Below are 19,648 nucleotides of genomic sequence, written 5' to 3' on the forward strand. Positions count from 1 at the left end.
TATTTGTGAGACGGTATCATGGGTCATATTTGTGAGACGTATCTCTTATTTGGGTTATCCATGAAAAAATATTATTTTTTTATGCTAAGAGTATTACTTTTTATTGTGAATATGTGTAGGGTTGACCCGTCTCACATATTAATATCCGTGAGACGGTCTCACATGAGACTCACTCTTAATTAAATGGGGTTTGTGTGATATAAGTACAATAACACAAAAACTCCTATGAAATTATTTTACGGGCCAATTTTGTGAGATAAATTTCTAACTCGACCCAAATTATGAATAAATATTACTTTTTTATGTAAAAAAAATAATGTTTTTTTATTGTAAGTATGGACCGAGTTAAGCTATCTCATGAATACAGATCTTTGACACCATCTCATAGAAGATTTACTGGCACAATATTTATATTTAGAAAAATTTATATTCTTTGGAGAAATAATATTTAATACTACTTTTAATATGTGTAAATGAATTGTTGCTTAAAAAAATTGCAGTCAATAAATTAATCAATAAAATATTATCAATTTTTTTTATATCCTAAAAATACCGGAATTAATTTTGACAAAAAAAAAGGATAAAGTGAAGATTAAAGAAGTGATTGATAAAATGAAAATTTAAAAAAGGACGAAATCCTGAATTCAGCCATGATGATATAAATCTTATATTTTAATTATTATACGATAATTTGAAAGATTATTATGTTTTTTCCATCCTCGTCAGAATATTTTTTATTATAATATAATCTTTGATACTTTTATTTTTCTCGCCAATCGAGCTCAGAATTTTTTGTTTATTATTATTATTATTATTATTTGGAAGAATATAATTTGTACCCCCCTCCCTCATTCATCGTACCATACCACGTTACTCGTCTCTCTCCCGAAAACCATAACCTCTCCGATAAACAGAAATGGGAGGTGATATCTTCCACCGGCGGCCATCCTACATCTCCGCCTGCGTGACACCGTCGTGTGCTCCGGTGAACGAAGAATACTCCCGCATCCATACCACCCAACACAAGTGTCCGAATCTGAACCGTCGACTGAGGAAGCTCCTCGGCAAGATCGGCATTTACGAGAATCGGAAGCCCATCACCTTCCAATACGACCCCGTCAGCTACTCGAAGAACTTCGACGATGGCTTCCGCCGGGATGATGAATAAATGAGGTGTCAGTCAGTCAGTGTTCGAAGATGTAAATTTAGGAGTCACTGATTTATTCTCTTTAATATCATTTTCTGGTTCTTGTTGTTTGAAAAATTTTGGATCACTTTTCTTCAGGTTTATCAGTTTTGCGAGGCTTATTAATAATGCTTTGTTAAGTACAATGCAGTAAGAAATTGGTAGCAAGATAACATATAATCCGAGCGATCTTCTTCGATGTGAACGATGAGATTCAACGTCTTTACATCATTTTATGTTTGAGTGAGTCTCATGAGATCGTCTCACGGATCATAATTTATAAGACGAGTTAACTCTACTCATATTCACAATAAAAAATAATACTCTTAGCATAAAAAGTAGTACTTTTTCATGGGTGACTCAAATAAGAGTCCGTCTCACAAATACGACCCGTGAGACCGTCTCACACAAGTTTTTGTTTTTATGTTTTGTTCAAATTTATTATAATTCGAGTTAAAATATAACAATATCATTCTTATTTTTCAATTTACCGTCCTTCCAACGAGCCGAAACCATATCTGTTTAAAGTTAAATTTTTGAAGGTATATAGCTGGAATATATTAAAATAACAACCAAATCTTTTCTTCCTATAATCAAGCTGAGTTATATAACTAAAACTTTGAGAATGTCAACTTAAATGATTTTTAGAAGTTCCAGTGAATTTGAATTTGAGTGACAAATGTATACTCTTCAAAAAAATTGGAGATATAATATAAAATTTAATTGGATCAAGATTGTGTAATAAATAATTGAATACTTATCAAATGTATAGTTTTTTAATTACAAAATATATTTGATTTTACCTTAACTAGTTCCAACTATAATCTATCTTTTGTTTTCGGGAGAAGAATATCGGTAATTTTTAAGGATAAGTTTATTTTAGAAAAACAATACTTACTGTTTGGATATGATTATTTTCTTGAATTTTGGAATTATTTCCTAATATTAAATATGGCAGTTATATATATATATATATATATATATATATATATATATATATATATATATATATATATATATGACTATCTTCCTTATGGCCGAAACGGGCCTTTCGGGTATCTTGTTCTGTCCTGGGCCCAAGGCTATAAACCAAGTTCAGTGTGTGAGGACATTGGAACTGCAAAAATCAAATCGAGCTCGGTGCATTATGTACTATTATTTCAATCAAAGCACAAAATGTTATTTTATATAATTAATGATTAAATTTAGTAAGTATTGATATTTGAATAGTATTTAAAATTATTGATATAATACAATGAATATATTAAAATTTTAAATATTATTATAAAAATATTTATGTCATTTGAGATAACAATCAAATAATGATAACAATATTTTATCGTTAAATTAACTTATTATATTATTTAAGTGAAACTGCTATTAATAACAAGAAAATAAAAATATTTGAAATTTAAACAATAATTAATATTTTTCAAAAATTCATTTTTTTGTCATTTATTGGTTGAATAAATTTTGATTAAAATGTAGTTATTTTTTAGACATGCTAAAAATATTTATATTAAATTTCTATTAACATACATATTTTAAAGTTATATTAAGATACATAATAATATTAACAATTTATGGACAATTTTTTTAAAAAAGTTTAAAAATGTAATATTATATAAAAAGTTATATTTTATTCGGTATAATATAAAGTAGCAAACATAAAATATATAAAAGTGTTCATGACACATAAATCTCAGGAAGTCTCATGAATTATGGAAATACCTAAATTTTGAACGATTGTTTTTGTGAAAAATTGCAACATTTGGTCCTGTAGGTTTAGTAGTAATTTATATAATCAAATTATGGGGCCATATTTCAATCTTTTCATAATTTTAATTTCCTTTCATTCGCCGTGCTGACCTGAAATTGCACGAGTAAACATCATATTGATGACACGTCAGCACTTCATCTGTGCAACATCAGTTCCAAGTCAATATAATTAAAATAAAATAAGAGATTCAAGCTACCCTTACGGTACTACCTCAACCATGCATATAAGGGTATTTATTAATAATACATGTAGGGTCCATGGGAAAATTAACGGGTCTCAGATATATTGATAAATATTCACCCTTAGATGCGGGGTAGTGCCCTAATGGTATCATCTCATTTTCTATAAAATGATATGCTAAAACTAAAATTTGATAATATAAATAACTAAAATCGCAAATGGAGAAATATACAAGAACCCATGCAATTTTCCTTAGTTTTTTGTGAAATTCTTTGACCTGATCAGGAGGGCAACCTCATGGGATGCAAGCAGTGACATGGGTCGACTTAGGATTTATGAAGGGAACGACGATTTAATACCTTCGAAGGGCAAACTTCGATTTTTTTTTTTAAAAAATTATATACATATGAAAATTTCTTTTTTCGCATTATATGGCGACAACTCCATTCTTAGCTCGATTCACGCCTATATAAAAATAGAGATAGGAAAATAAAAAAAAAATGGTTTATATCACTTGACCTAATTATGATTTTGGTCATTTAATTAGTCAAATTTCAGTTCAGTTCAATAACTTTGCATCTTTTGTAATTTTAGCTTTTTTATAATATTAGAGCGTTGACGTTACGCCAAATACTGATAACGTGCCACATAGTATTACTGCTTTCAACCATGTTGAAATATACTTTTATGCATAATGTGTGAATATGATATATGTACGTGTTAAAATATAATTTTTGTTGATTCAGACTACTTTTTAATTAATTTTTTGTGAAAAAATTAGTTGGTAAATAACTTATCTTAGTCATAATAGTGATAAATGTTCTAAAGATAGAAGACATTAAACATCAAATGGGACCAATCTATGTTAATCAATGGGGAAAATTATATTTAGATTGATAACGAAAATTATTGCTTCTCAATCATTCGAAATAACATTTATATTATTATTATTATTATTATTATTCATGAGGATAATGTTCATGATATGTTACAAAACGATTATATCACATATAATTTAAAAATCAAAATATACTACAACAAGACACCATAAAATTTCGATTATTCGATTTACCACCGGGGTAAAGATCTCTTACCCATGTAGGATTCCCATTCATTATTAGTCTTTTTATATTAAAATTCATATTTAATTTATTGTCGGTTATTCTATCACATATATGAATATCGACTTCAAATACATGTTATTCCAGCATTTCAATAAATCGAGGTGTTGAAACTAGAAGAAAATTACCTCAAAAAAACATTCTCGATGCGAGGATTCCGAATATATAATTTATTCAAGTGCGTGTCGAGGTGATTTCGTGTAGTAGCCCGAATTCTAAATTGGGTAATTAACGGAATATTGGTGATTAAGAAGGTTTAATGTGTAATTTTGACCGAGTCATGATCGGACGGACCGAAGATGGTTCGGAAGCAACGAAGAGTTCGTAAGGTCCGAAGTGAGTTCGGTGGATCCGATCATTAGGTGTCAAGTGTTGATCGACACGTGGGAGTTCGGACGTTCCGAAGGGTAGGTTCGGTGGATCCGATCATGAGGTGTCAAGAGCAGCTGGACACGTGCATGTTCGGACGGTCCGAAGTGTATGATCGGAGGATCCGATCATGAGCTGTCAAGAGCCAATGGACACGTAGCGTTCGGACGTTCCGAAGTGCTGTTCGGAGGATCCGAACATGGCCTATAAATAGTGCTCGGATTTCCTCATTTTGACTTGCCAATTTCTTGAGTTTTCTCTCATTTTGGAGAGTTTGGAAGGTTTCTAGGGTTAGTTGTTGGTCGAGCGATAGCCAAGAGCTGCCAGGAGTAGTAGCGTAGCGGCGCCTGAGTTTCAAGGCAATCGACATCAAAGGGCTGTCGACGGACGAAGGTAAACCCTAAACCTTTGGTAGTACTAGGGAGTACTGGTTTTGTTAGTCGAGCATGGTAGTATTGATTGAGTATGCTTTTGATGAATAGGCTTGGATTAGACCTGTTGTCTGGTGGTTCCAGTGGATTAGGATTACTGTGATAGAGGTACGAAAGTACTATCCGAGATATCCTGGTTGAGTATACATTCTTATATGTGTTGCATGATTATGTGATGCATTGATATATGTCATATGATGCATGCTATTATGTCACGTTTATTACTGCACGTTGCATTTCATGTTGAGCCGTACCTTCTTCGAGATAGCCTTTACTGTTGAGCTGTATCTCTTTCGAGATAAGCTATATCTTGGGGCCGCTCAGCCCTGTCTTGTGGACGCATGGACACCGAGAGTACACAGTGGCCGACGGGTCGGGAGGGCTTCGGTGGTCCGGGACATTTTAGGTCCACGTCTGTCTTGTAGTGGATGCAGTGACCCAGAGGTTGGACCGCGCGGCACTATCCACTTGGCGCCTCTAGACTGAGCATTTTGAGATCCTTTGTGATTCCTGTTTCTTGACTACCCTGGTATCATATCATAGCATGTGCATTTCATATAGGCTTGTATACTCATACTTTTGTACTGGGCGTTCTTATCGCTCACGTCCTCGGTTTTGTTTATTCTTGGACACCCCATTCCCTCGGGGCAGGCCTCAGGTTGGACAGCTCAGGAGGAGCAGGAGGAGGACGTTGAGTAGCTGGTTGGTTTAGTTTATCGGTATTGTTTTGATTTCGATATGGTTGTATTGGGTATTTCATTTTGAGTTAGTCTAGACTTCGATTTTCGATTGGGTTGTATAACTATTGTTGTTGGCCATATTTCCGCTGTTATCTCTGATTATAATTGATTAGGTTAATTGCATGCTTAGTTTTTGATTAGTAGGTGATTCTGGAACGGGTCACTACATTTATGGTATCAGAGCATGCGTATGATTTTGGGATATAGATTCTGTTTTGGGATTTCCGTTGACCATTTTACCATTTTCCCTATTCTATCTTGTAGCGATGGCTGACCATTTTGATGACGGGAGTAGTCAGGGGAGTGTAGGTCGATGGGGTGACCAGGACGATCATAGACGTCATCGTGAGCATCGTCATCGTCGGGATGGTCCTAGGCGTTTCGATATGCATCGTTTCATGCAGATGGGGCCTAAGCCTTTAGTTGGCGGTGAGACTCCCGATGATGCTGAGGATTGGTTAGAGCGCATGGAGAGTTGTTTCCGCGCATTCCAGTGCACCGATGAGCAGAAGATGGAGACCCTTAGTTTTCTTCTCGAGGGCCGTGCTCGCAGGTGGTGGCGATCGACTTCTGCGCCGATAGTTCAGTCGCAGGGTAGAGCGACTTGGGTCGATTTCCGTGCAGCGTTCATGCAGCTGTACTTTCCTCCAGCCCTTCGCCAGGCCAAGACGATTGAGCTCCTGAACCTTAAGCAGGGGAGTATGTCTGTTGATGAGTATCAGCAGAAATTCTTTGAGTTGTTACCCTTCGCTCCTCATATCAGTGGCAGTTCTGAGGCCAAGTATGATCATTTCCTCCAGGGCCTTAATCAGGAGATCTTTGATCGAGTCACTGTCTGTGATAATCCTACTTCTTATGATGGGTTAGTGAACCGGTGTCGCCAGGCAGAGATCAGTCTCCAGCGTGGTAGGGCTATTCTTTCTTCTTCTAGACCTCCGAGTACTTTGAGGCCTCGATCTCAGTCATTCAAGAAATCTGGTTCATCTTCTTCTGGATCTGGATCTCGATCTAGTGGTGTTTTCCGCTTTGGTAAGAAGAAGGAGTCTTGTGCGCATTGTGGGAAGAACCATCCATCGGAGCAATGCCGAGTAGCCGCAGGAGCTTGTTATCAGTGCGGAGAGATGGGGCATATTAAGAAGAATTGTCCTCAGTTGCGAGGTGGAGCAGGATCCGGTTCTGGATCTCAGACGACTGTTCAGCAAAGGAGGCAGGGTCAGGCAGTGGGTAGTTCGAATCTTCGACCTCGTGCCCAAGGTCAGGTTTTTGCGCTGAACCAGGATCAGGCTGCAGATGAGACGGAGAGAGTCATAGCAGGTACTTTTCATTTATGCGGTATTCCTGCTTTTGTTCTTATTGATACAGGAGCCTCTCATTCCTTCATTTCTGCACGATTTGTTAAGCGTCATAGGTTACCCTATGTTTCTCTAGACGTCATTCTTTCTGTTTCTACTCCGATGGGTCATTCGGTGTTAGCGAAGCGTCTAGTGATGGGTTGTCCTTTAGATTTTGAGGGAAACGAGTTGACTGCGAATCTTATGATCCTAGAGATGGATGATTTTGATTGTATCTTGGGTATAGACTTATTGACTACCTACCGAGCTACTGTGGATTGTTACCAGAAGCTTGTTCAGTTTCGTACGACTGAAAGCTCTAGTTGGTTTTTCTATGGTGAGGGAGCGCGACCTCCGATGCCAGTGGTATCTGCTCTGAAAGCCTGTCGTGCTTTAGAGTCGGGCGGGGAAGGCTACCTCATCTATGCGATTGATTCATCCACAGGTAGTGTTGGTCTAGAGGATATTCCAGTGGTTTGTGAATTTCCTGATGTTTTCCCAGATGAGATTCCTGGTTTTCCTCCTGTTAGAGAGGTGGAATTTGGCATAGATTTAATGCCAGGGACTGCACCGATTTCTCGTGCCCCCTATCGTCTTGCTCCGTCAGAGATGAGAGAGCTGAAGCAGCAATTGCAGGATCTTCTTGATAAGGGTTATATTCGCCCGAGTGTTTCGCCTTGGGGAGCTCCAGTCTTGTTTGTCAAGAAGAAGGATGGATCGATGCGGTTGTGCATTGATTATCGCCAGCTGAATCGGGTGACGATCAAAAACAAGTACCCTTTACCCCGTATTGATGACTTGTTCGATCAGCTTCAGGGTACTTCTGTTTACTCCAAGATCGACTTGCGATCGGGTTATCATCAGATGAGAGTCAGAGATGATGATATTTCCAAGACTGCATTTCGTACTCGTTATGGGCATTACGAGTTTCTAGTTATGCCATTCGGATTGACGAATGCGCCAGCGGTGTTCATGGATCTGATGAACCGAGTCTTCCAAGATTTTCTGGATCAGTTTGTAGTGGTTTTCATTGACGATATCTTGATCTATTCCCACAGTGTGGAAGAGCATGCCCAACACTTGAGGATTGTGTTGCAGATTCTTCGCGAGAAGCAATTGTATGCTAAGCTGAGTAAGTGCGAGTTCTGGATTGATCGTGTGGTATTCCTTGGTCATGTGATTTCCAAGGAAGGAGTTTCTGTGGATCCCAGCAAGATTGAAGCAGTGCTAAATTGGTCACGTCCGACGACGGTGGCTGAGATCCGTAGTTTTCTAGGTCTGGCAGGGTATTATCGTCGCTTCATCGTGAATTTCTCTCAGATAGCCAGACCATTGACGCAACTTACTCGGAGGGATGTTCCATTTGAGTGGTCATCCGAGTGCGAAGATAGTTTCAGAGAGCTTCGTCGACTTCTGACTTCTGCACCTGTTTTGGCGTTACCGTCAGGATCTGATGGTTTCAGTGTTTACACCGATGCCTCCACTCAAGGCTTAGGGTGTGTGTTGACGCAAAACGGTCATGTGATTGCTTATGCTTCCAGACAGCTGAAATCTCACGAGGAGAAGTATCCCACTCATGATCTGGAATTGGCAGCTATTGTGTTTGCGCTGAAGATTTGGCGTCATTATTTGTACGGTGTTCAGTTTGAAATCTTTACTGATCATAAGAGTCTGAAATATCTGTTCACTCAGGCCGAGTTGAACATGAGGCAACGTCGTTGGATGGATTTGCTGAAGGATTATGATTGCGAGATCAAGTACCATCCAGGTTCTGCGAATCTCACAGCTGATGCGCTTAGTCGAAAGGTGAGAGCCTCTGCACTTCAGACTTGTGCTATGACTAGTGCCATCCAGGATAGTTGCTCGTTGGGGTTTAACTTCAAGCATCGGAAAGGTATGGAGAGCATTCGTGTTGCTACCATTTTATCTGAGCCCAATTTGTTCACTCGGATTCGAGAAGCTCAGATGTCTGATCTCAAGACTCAGAGATTAGCTCGGTTAGTTGGTGGTGATAGTAATTTCCATTATCAGTCCAATGGTCTTCTGTGCTTATCTAATCGGGTTGTAGTACCAGAGGATGACACTTTGAGGGACGAGATATTGTCTCAGGCGCATCGAAGCAAGTTAAGTGTTCATCCAGGAAGCAACAAGATGTATAGAGACTTGAGGATGCGGTTTTGGTGGAAAGGGATGAAGCGCAGCGTGTATCAGTTTGTCTCCAAGTGTCTAGTTTGCCAACAGGTTAAGGCAGAGCACCGTCGACCGGGAGGATTGTTGTTGAACTTACCTATTCCAGAATGGAAGTGGGAACATATTACGATGGATTTCATTACTCACTTGCCATTATCTTCGAGGAACAGCGATGCTATCTGGGTAGTGGTGGATCGACTCACCAAGTCTGCTCATTTTCTGCCGTATAATCGTGATTTCACTTTCGATCGTATGGCTCGATTGTACATTCAGGAGATTGTACGTTTGCATGGAGTGCCTGTCAGTATTGTTAGTGACAGAGATCCTCGTTTTACCTCACGGTTTTGGGGTAGTTTCCAGTCAGCTTTGGGTACTACACTGAGTCTGAGTACTGCTTATCATCCGGAGACTGACGGTCAATCAGAGAGGACTATCCGTACGCTTGAGGATATGTTGCGAGCCTGTGTTATGGATTTCGGACCCGCTTGGCAGGATCATTTGCCTTTGATTGAGTTCGCGTACAACAACAGCTATCATCGTAGTATTGGTATGGCACCATTTGAGGCGTTGTACGGGCGACGTTGTCGTACTCCATTATTCTGGGATGAAGTCGGGGAACGACAGGTAGAGGGACCGGAGTTAGTCCAGCAGGCTATAGATAAGGTTGCAGTAATCAAGAAGCGGATTAAGACTGCTCAGGATCGACAGGCTAGTTATGCGAACACAAAGCGTCGACCTCTTCATTTTCAGCCAGGTGAGAAGGTGTTTCTCCGAGTTTCGCCTTTTCGCAGGATTTTGAGATTTGGTCTCAAGGGTAAGCTGTCTCCGAGATTTATTGGTCCATTCGAGATACTGGAATGTGTGGGAGATTTAGCTTACAGACTTGCGTTGCCGCCGTACCTATCAAGTATTCATGATGTGTTCCACGTATCCTTGTTGAGACGTTATGTAGCAGATGAGTCGCACATCTTACATCCATCTGAAGTTCAACTTGATACGGATTTGTCTTACGTGGAGCGACCAGTTCAGATTCTAGATCGCAAAGATAAGGTGTTGCGGAATAAGATCATTCCTCTTGTCTTAGTGCAGTGGCAGCGTCGAGGCACTGAAGAAGCCACTTGGGAGTTAGAGAGTCGTATGCGTTCGGAGCATCCAGAGCTCTTTTGAGTTGTGCTTTGTATAAGTTTGTGTTTTCAGTTGTAATCATAGTATCAGTTGTACTCAACAACAATTGAGATGTATTAATGATGTTGTTATTTCGTTTTGTTCATTCTCTAAGCCTGATTTCGAGGACGAAATCTTTTAAGGGGGGGAGAATGTAGTAGCCCGAATTCTAAATTGGGTAATTAACGGAATATTGGTGATTAAGAAGGTTTAATGTGTAATTTTGACCGAGTCATGATCGGACGGACCGAAGATGGTTCGGAAGCAACGAAGAGTTCGTAAGGTCCGAAGTGAGTTCGGTGGATCCGATCATTAGGTGTCAAGTGTTGATCGACACGTGGGAGTTCGGACGTTCCGAAGGGTAGGTTCGGTGGATCCGATCATGAGGTGTCAAGAGCAGCTGGACACGTGCATGTTCGGACGGTCCGAAGTGTATGATCGGAGGATCCGATCATGAGCTGTCAAGAGCCAATGGACACGTAGCGTTCGGACGTTCCGAAGTGCTGTTCGGAGGATCCGAACATGGCCTATAAATAGTGCTCGGATTTCCTCATTTTGACTTGCCAATTTCTTGAGTTTTCTCTCATTTTGGAGAGTTTGGAAGGTTTCTAGGGTTAGTTGTTGGTCGAGCGATAGCCAAGAGCTGCCAGGAGTAGTAGCGTAGCGGCGCCTGAGTTTCAAGGCAATCGACATCAAAGGGCTGTCGACGGACGAAGGTAAACCCTAAACCTTTGGTAGTACTAGGGAGTACTGGTTTTGTTAGTCGAGCATGGTAGTATTGATTGAGTATGCTTTTGATGAATAGGCTTGGATTAGACCTGTTGTCTGGTGGTTCCAGTGGATTAGGATTACTGTGATAGAGGTACGAAAGTACTATCCGAGATATCCTGGTTGAGTATACATTCTTATATGTGTTGCATGATTATGTGATGCATTGATATATGTCATATGATGCATGCTATTATGTCACGTTTATTACTGCACGTTGCATTTCATGTTGAGCCGTACCTTCTTCGAGATAGCCTTTACTGTTGAGCTGTATCTCTTTCGAGATAAGCTATATCTTGGGGCCGCTCAGCCCTGTCTTGTGGACGCATGGACACCGAGAGTACACAGTGACCGACGGGTCGGGAGGGCTTCGGTGGTCCGGGACATTTTAGGTCCACGTCTGTCTTGTAGTGGATGCAGTGACCCAGAGGTTGGACCGCGCGGCACTATCCACTTGGCGCCTCTAGACTGAGCATTTTGAGATCCTTTGTGATTCCTGTTTCTTGACTACCCTGGTATCATATCATAGCATGTGCATTTCATATAGGCTTGTATACTCATACTTTTGTACTGGGCGTTCTTATCGCTCACGTCCTCGGTTTTGTTTATTCTTGGACACCCCATTCCCTCGGGGCAGGCCTCAGGTTGGACAGCTCAGGAGGAGCAGGAGGAGGACGTTGAGTAGCTGGTTGGTTTAGTTTATCGGTATTGTTTTGATTTCGATATGGTTGTATTGGGTATTTCATTTTGAGTTAGTCTAGACTTCGATTTTCGATTGGGTTGTATAACTATTGTTGTTGGCCATATTTCCGCTGTTATCTCTGATTATAATTGATTAGGTTAATTGCATGCTTAGTTTTTGATTAGTAGGTGATTCTGGAACGGGTCACTACATTTCGTACGATAGAAATCCAGTTTCTCTCGTATTCTCTTGAAGCTGCGGTAAGAAGAGTGAATAAAATAACATAAAGTAGCTTATTCTTATTACCTCGCCAAAGTCGGTTTCGCGCTCGGACGGTAACATCTTGCGCTCGAGCGCGGACGTTCTGTCCCCGAATGCAATTAGTGCCACGCTCGAGCGGTAAAATATCACGCTCGGGCGCAAGGTGTTTTGTCCAACATCCTAGGTTCTACATGAGCAAAAGTGGTCAACATGAAAGTTGTATATCTATGTCTTGGCTTTCATTTTCCACCGACCTCATTCGATTTGGATATCGGACACAAGAGTTATGCTCATTATCCCAAAATGTGTCAGTGGAGAAACCGCAATGCACACGTTACACTTCGGAATGATTTTGCCCCCATTTCCAAATGGATTTGGACAAAACTCAAAACATGAAAGTTTTAATACTATGTATTACAACAACTGAGACATCGAGATAATGAAAAAGAAAATTCGAACTTTGAATTGAACGGGGAAGGAACGTGGACATATCGAGGTAGATTGTGTGTGCCAAAACAAGGAACATTAAGAACCGACATTCTTATAGATGCTCATGCTACACCCTATTCGATTCATCCAGGAGGCACGAAAATGTACAAATATTTAGAACCATTATTTTGGTGGCCATGTATGAAAAAGAACATTACTCAATTTGTTGCACAATGTCTAACTTGTCAACATGTCAAGACTGAACATCAAAGACCAGCAGGACTCCTGAAACTATTATCCATTTCTGAGTGAAAATGAGAACATATTACAATGAATTTCATTCTTGGTTTACCAATAGCACAAAGAGGATTCAATGCTATATGAGTTATTGTTTGATCGGCTCACAAAATCAGCTCACTTTCTTCCGGTGAAGACCACCTACACGTTGAATCAATATGCTGAAGAATACATCAAAGAAATAGCGAGGTTTCATGTCATCCCAGTGTCCATTGTGTCTGATAGAAATCCCAAATTTACATATGCATCTTGGAAAAGTTTACATCATGCTATGAGAACTCGATTAGCATTTAGTACAACATTCATACCTCAAACCGATGGCAAATCAAAAAGAGTAAAACAGATCTTAAAAGATATGTTGAGGGCTTATACGATTGACTTTCCAGGCAGTTGGGACAGAAACTACCGTTGACTGAGTTAATATATAACAATAATTATCAGTCAAATATTAAAATGACACCATATACTGTATTATATGATAAAAATGTCGATCTCCAGTATTCTCATTCATTATTAGTCTTTTTATATTAAAATACACACAAGTTTTCAACAAATCAAGCCGCTATTATTGCCCGAGTCAACTAGTGCGTGCCCCCATGCCTTTTTTTGACGTACAGTTTTTATTAGACTTTTTTTTTAAAAAATATATATATATATATATATATATATATATATATTAATTGGATTTTGCCCAATGCAAATAAATAACAAGGAAGAAGTCAGACTTTGGGGTATTAATTGATGGAACCCCACACTAATAATTTCTAGAATAGAATACAATATTTTGACGTTACATTTAAATCCCTTCTCTCTACAAAATCCCTCACACCAATTCCATTTATCCAAATTTTCAGAAAGGTTTTTGTTTTGTTTTTATAGTTCTTATTTTTACTGTAATATATATATAATCTGTAATGGAGCATTTGTTGGGTTTGCTGAGGATTAAAGTGCTGAGAGGGATAAACCTTGCTATAAGAGATTCCTGCAGCAGCGATCCTTACATGGTGGTAAGGTTGGGCAAACAGGTTAGTTAATCCATCATTTCTTTCTTGGTTCTTCTTCTTTTTTTTTAAAAAAAAAATCTTGGGATTTTCAGTTCTTGGACTCTTTTTTTTTTAGGGTTTATATATGTATACATCAACTATATGAAATCTTCTGTGTATGATTTGATCTTGATTCTTGTTAGATGAGTTTGTGTTAAGAATCTTGGTCTTGATCTGTTTTTTTTTCAGAACAAAGTCATTAAATATATCATAGATTGCTTATTTGACTCTGATAATTTCCTGTGCTTCATAAAATCTATATTATAATATACACATTAAAATATGTCTAAACAAAATAAAAAGAAACAATAACATTTTTCCTTTCATTTTAAAAATGATCAAAATTCAAAAAAATATGTTTGCAGTATGTATGCTTTGGGTAATAAAAAATATCAAAACTATAGAAAAAAAATCCGATGCAAACCGAAATCGACAAGTTATATAACTAAATCTCAAAACTTGTCAAAACTTAGAGGACTAAAATTACACATTCTGGTTTTTTTTAGTAATAACATTAGTAATACGGAGTAATTTATATGGGACAAGCGAGGCTAATGTCAAATTTTATGCATAGTTTTTTTTTTTTAAATAGTTTTATTCCTAGATATTTTATACGGGCCCTCGACTTAACTAATGGGAAACTTGGGAGAACAACTTGGTCAAAGTTCTAAAGATCCCAGTGGAATGAATTATATTTGATTTTGAGGAAGCTTTCTGGATTAACAATAATTGACTTATGTTAACACTAAAATGTTTGTGTCTGAATAAATTAATATCCCTTACTGCAAATTCCTGAATCATTCGTGTAAATGTAATATTCAGAAACTAAAGACTCGCGTGGTGCAAAATAATCTCAATCCTGAGTGGAACGAAGAGCTTACGCTAACAATTACGGATTCCACTATTCCTATCAAAGTGGTAATTTCTTATTCTTTATTTATGATTATTCTTTTTTTTTTTTTGAGTTAGGAGGACAAATTGAGTCTTGACTCCGAGACTTGATGTCAGATGAGCTAAAAAAACAAGTTTACGAACGTTAAACAAAAATCTACGGCGACGATGATACTCATGAGAGTCGGATTTCATTTTCTCACTAATTGTGTGTTGCAGCAAGTATACGATAAAGATTTATTCACGCCAGATGACAGAATGGGTGATGCTGAATTCGACATCAAAGAATTCGTAGAAGCTGTAAAAATGAGACTGGAAAATGTTCCCAGCGGAACTGTGATCACAAAAATTAAACCAAACAGGGAAAACTGCTTAGTTGAAGAAGCTTCAATTGTTTGGGAGACTGGTAAAGTTATACAACATATGTTTCTTAGGCTTCGCAACGTCGAACGCGGCGAAATCGAACTTCAGCTGCAGTGGATTGATGTCCCGGGATCCCGAGGTTTATAGTTTGTCAAGAAACTTAGTGCGTACTCGAATGTTGCTTCCAATATTCCAGATTAGGATTAATTAAAGTGTTGTTAATTTTGCATGGGGGAAGGACCTTTTTTAAATTCTATTTTTGAAAAATAATCATATCCTCGAGGGAATTTGCGGAAAATAAAAAATCATCTCAAGTGTATTAAATACATGGAAGCGTTATTTTTTTTTTAAAAAAAATTATCCGACCAAAGTTATTTGCTAATTGAACGTGAGTGAAATATATTTAATCAATAAAATGTTTATTAGTATCATTGGAAAATCACGAAATTGATCGTATATTTGGCCTCATTGGAATGGATTCACGTAATTTTTTTTAAAAAAAAAAGAAGAAGAAAAGAAATGACCCTTCGGAACAAATTTTTTTTGGAATGGAATTAATATTTTTAAAATTGTAATTTTATACTTTCAACTCAGATAAAAATCCACCATCAACGAGCGACCAAATTGTAATTTTGAAATGGGAAAAATAATAATAAAGTCCGACGCCTGAAGCCCACAAAAATGTTTGGGCTCGGACCATAAAAAATTGCGAATTTGGCCTATAAAATTTTCGGTCATTTTTCAGACTGGGCGGAACTCAAGTTTTCGAATATATGGCAAGGATCGAGATTGAAGTTATGGTAGAGAATTCTATAATAATGGAATGATTTGAATCAGATTTTGGAAAGATGTTCGACTATTTATGGAAAGAATCAGATTTTGGAAAGATTTTCGACTATTTATGGAAAGATTTGAGGGGAAAAATAGCATGATTTTGTGCCAAAATTAAAAAGGACGTAACACCTGTAAATAGGGCCTCAAACCAGTCGAAATACCCATCTCAAATTTTCGAAATTTCAGCACAACACACACGCACTTTGAAATAATATATTAATATATGTCTGAAATATTTAGTACTTAAATATCATATATTAATAATGATTTTTCAAAGTTTTGTATCAAATTTTTATCCGAAAAAGGCGTATATAATATTGTCATATCTGAAACTGTTAGTACTCAATATTATATAGTAATAGCAATTTTTCAAGAAATTGTACTGAATTTTTCCATGAAAAAGATCTGTCAGTAATATATCAAAATTTATACATGTTTTAGTACTAAAAAAATCATATATTAGTGTCCGCTCTAAAATATATAATTTTGAAATATCAAATATTTGTTCCAAATTATAATGTTTTGTATCGAATTTCATCCAGAAAAACACATTTGGGCTCAAGAAGTGTAGAATTTTTTTTTTTGTTAGTCAGAGACTGAAAAAAAAAAAAAAGAATGGATCTGGTAGAGCCTGAACATGCATTTAACTATTGAGACGATAATTTATTGATTATTTGCTATCAAAGGTTTTTTCTTTAAGGAGTCGACTTATTGTGTTTTGGGTACATATATATCATCTCCTAATACCTATCAAAACTCGGGACAAAATATGGTCGTATTCTACTTCTTTAGATTTATTATGAGTATGTCTTTTATGAGACGATCTCATAGATTTTTATACATTAGACGAGTCAACCTTCCTATATTCACAATAAAAAATAATATTTTTGACATAAAAGACAATACTTTAACATGAGTGACTCATATAAAATATCATCTTACAAAATTTATATTTAAAATCGTCTCACATTAATTTTTATGTTTATTATATTGCACTGCTAAAATATATATATAAATACCGAAGATTATATGTATATGTAAAGGATTCTTGGAAATAATTAAGGTAAACTTTTGAAATCTCTCTGATGAATTGTAAATGCCAGTGAAAAAATATATACGTAATTTCACTTCATCTATTACTATATATAATACAAGATGAAATCATGATGTAATTTTCTATTTACCTAAAATATCCCTCATCTTATCAAATTAACTACATAGTTAATTATATTACAATACTAATTTTCTTTATATTTTATTTACTACAATTTTAATTTAAAAATTTGTAAATTTTATTTCAAAATTTTAAAAACTACTTCATTCTTAAAATAAATTTTTTATGAGGCGGTCTAATAGATTTTTATACATGAGAGGAGTCAATTTGTTCATATTTATAATAAAAAGTAATATTTTTTCATCGTTGACCTAAATAGAAAACCTATCTCACAAAATTAACCTATGAAACCATCTCATAATTAGAGTTTTTGTGTAATTTACTAAGTGAACAATTTTTTCATGTCATTTCAGACTGGCTTAAATTTTGAGCTCTAATGGTGTCTCTCTTCCCCTTCTTAATTTAGGTAAAAACTCGTGTGAGACGATCTCACGGGTTGTATTCGTGAGACGGATCTCTTATTTGGGCTATCCGTGAAAAAGTATTACTTTTTATGCTAAAATATTACTTTTTATTGTAAATATAGGTAGGGTTGACCCGTCTCACAGATTAAGATCCGTGTGACGGTCTCACATGAGACCCACTCCTTAATTTATTGATAGTCAATATCTAGTCTATTCCATTTAAAACTATTTTTTTTTAAAAAAAAAACGCCAAGTTATTTTATTCATATCTAATAAATTTATATGAACTTTGATTTCTTCAACATGTTCATTTTTTGAATTAATATTTATGAACTCGCCTTCTCCAGAAACTGAGAAAATTTTAGGATTGGAATCGTACGTAATATTGGCGTTAATATTTTACGTTTCAAGTTTTTTCAATTTATTTTGTAATTTTAATCAATTTTTTCACGAAAATTTATATAACATTTCACACATCTAACATTTTATTAATTTCATGTCGAAACCACATAAAAAAAATAAAATTACAAAACAAGCAAATATAGAAAAATAATATTAAAATTTAATAATATAATAGACAAAAATAGTAAAGAACATAGAGGAGATGCATACAACGAGGATTATACATGTTGTATAGTGCATTGTCGAGTCCATTCAAAATATAATTTTTGCATAGAAAGTCGCTGTAATTGCGTGCATCAACGGCTGCCCTCTTTTGAGTATCTCGTTCTCTTTCATCAAAAGTAGGCGGATCTTCATTGAGGTATTTCGCCAAAGCTAAGGTGGTCAAGTAGAAAAACATTTTTTGTTGACACAGCTTGAAATTAGCACCATGGAACTTTTCAGGTTTTTTCTCCATGATGGACAATTGGAGTTGTACTTGTTGAGGCCATTTTGGTTCAAATATCATTTTAAGATTGTTGGTAGGTATTCTTTTATTTTTTTTCTTGGGAAATCTCGGGATAGAAACGGGTGAACCAAAAGGCTACGAGAAAATAGTCGAGGCAAGAGTTTGACAATTTTTCCTTAAAACAATATTGTCCCGCCCTGATGCTCAAGGTTGTTGGCAATTCATTTCCCAATATAAAATGACTACGACTTTAAAATAGTAGCACTATAAATTTTAAAACAACACGAACTTGAAATGTTTAGAACGCTATGAAAATGGTATGCAAACTTTCTAATTTCGAATTCTAAACACGAAACTTAAAAATCCAATTCCAACAGTTTAAATCTTGCAAAACTTGGATTTAAGCGCAAATGCTTAAAAAACTAAAATCTTGAAGACAACTCTCGAATTTAATTTCAAAGTTCGAATTTAAGCGTAAAAGCTTAGAAAATCCAAACTTAAGAATTTATATTTTGAAAATTTGAACTTCTCAACGTTAATGTTTAAAAATTCGCATATACAACTAAACTTTAGAGAGAAAGGAGAAGAAGAGAAATAATGCAATGAATACAAATGAGTGAGGTCTTATTTATAGAAGATGAAAAACTTTGAATCAAGAGACATGTCTCTTCATGAAACGATGCACCATTTCACTAATAAAATGACATATTGTTTGGATCAAATCATATGGCACCTCTTCGGCCAAGTCGATTGGGGTGCCAACATCATTTTTTTAAATATATATATATATATATATATATATATATATATATATATATATATATAATTCCTTCTATTAAATCTTTTCGCTCGATAAAATTCGAACTCAATTAATTTCTCATTCACTCTAATTGAAAATATATGAAACAAATAAAAAATTATATGGCCGCTTAGGCGGATTTTGAGCCGTTTCGACAGCTGATTTTTTGAAAAACGTTCAGAAATATCGCCTTTTAATAATTAAGGAGTTGGACGGTCGTAAGCATTTTTTAGAGCAGTAATCGACAATAAACTCCGAACAGCTCGAAAGATCTTCTTTTTCAGAATTCTCAAGGTCACTGTTATATCTTATATATGGAAAAAAACATATACGTAAATGATTATACGAAACAAGGAATCTA

The 19,648-nt window shown here is 36.3% G+C and overlaps 1 protein-coding gene and 1 long non-coding RNA gene across 2 annotated transcripts; one reads left to right on the forward strand and one right to left on the reverse strand.

Annotated features, from left to right (window-relative positions):
* Positions 1-13,699: 13,699 nt before the first annotated feature.
* On the forward strand, positions 13,700-15,455 carry LOC140840552 (protein C2-DOMAIN ABA-RELATED 4-like). Its single transcript, XM_073207730.1, has 3 exons — positions 13,700-13,954; positions 14,795-14,890; positions 15,083-15,455. Exons 1-3 carry the CDS (start codon positions 13,844-13,846, stop codon positions 15,371-15,373), a joined length of 498 nt encoding a protein of 165 aa, XP_073063831.1. The 5' UTR covers positions 13,700-13,843; the 3' UTR covers positions 15,374-15,455.
* On the reverse strand, positions 13,826-14,223 carry LOC140840553 (uncharacterized). The gene is made up of 2 exons (XR_012120020.1): positions 14,066-14,223; positions 13,826-13,990 (listed from the first exon to the last, which is right to left on the reverse strand). It is a non-coding gene; the product is annotated as an uncharacterized lncRNA (long non-coding RNA).
* Positions 15,456-19,648: the final 4,193 nt, after the last annotated feature.

Source organism: Primulina eburnea, chromosome 9 (assembly GCF_022965805.1).
Source record: "Primulina eburnea isolate SZY01 chromosome 9, ASM2296580v1, whole genome shotgun sequence".
NCBI classification, from domain to species: Eukaryota; Viridiplantae; Streptophyta; class Magnoliopsida; order Lamiales; family Gesneriaceae; genus Primulina; species Primulina eburnea.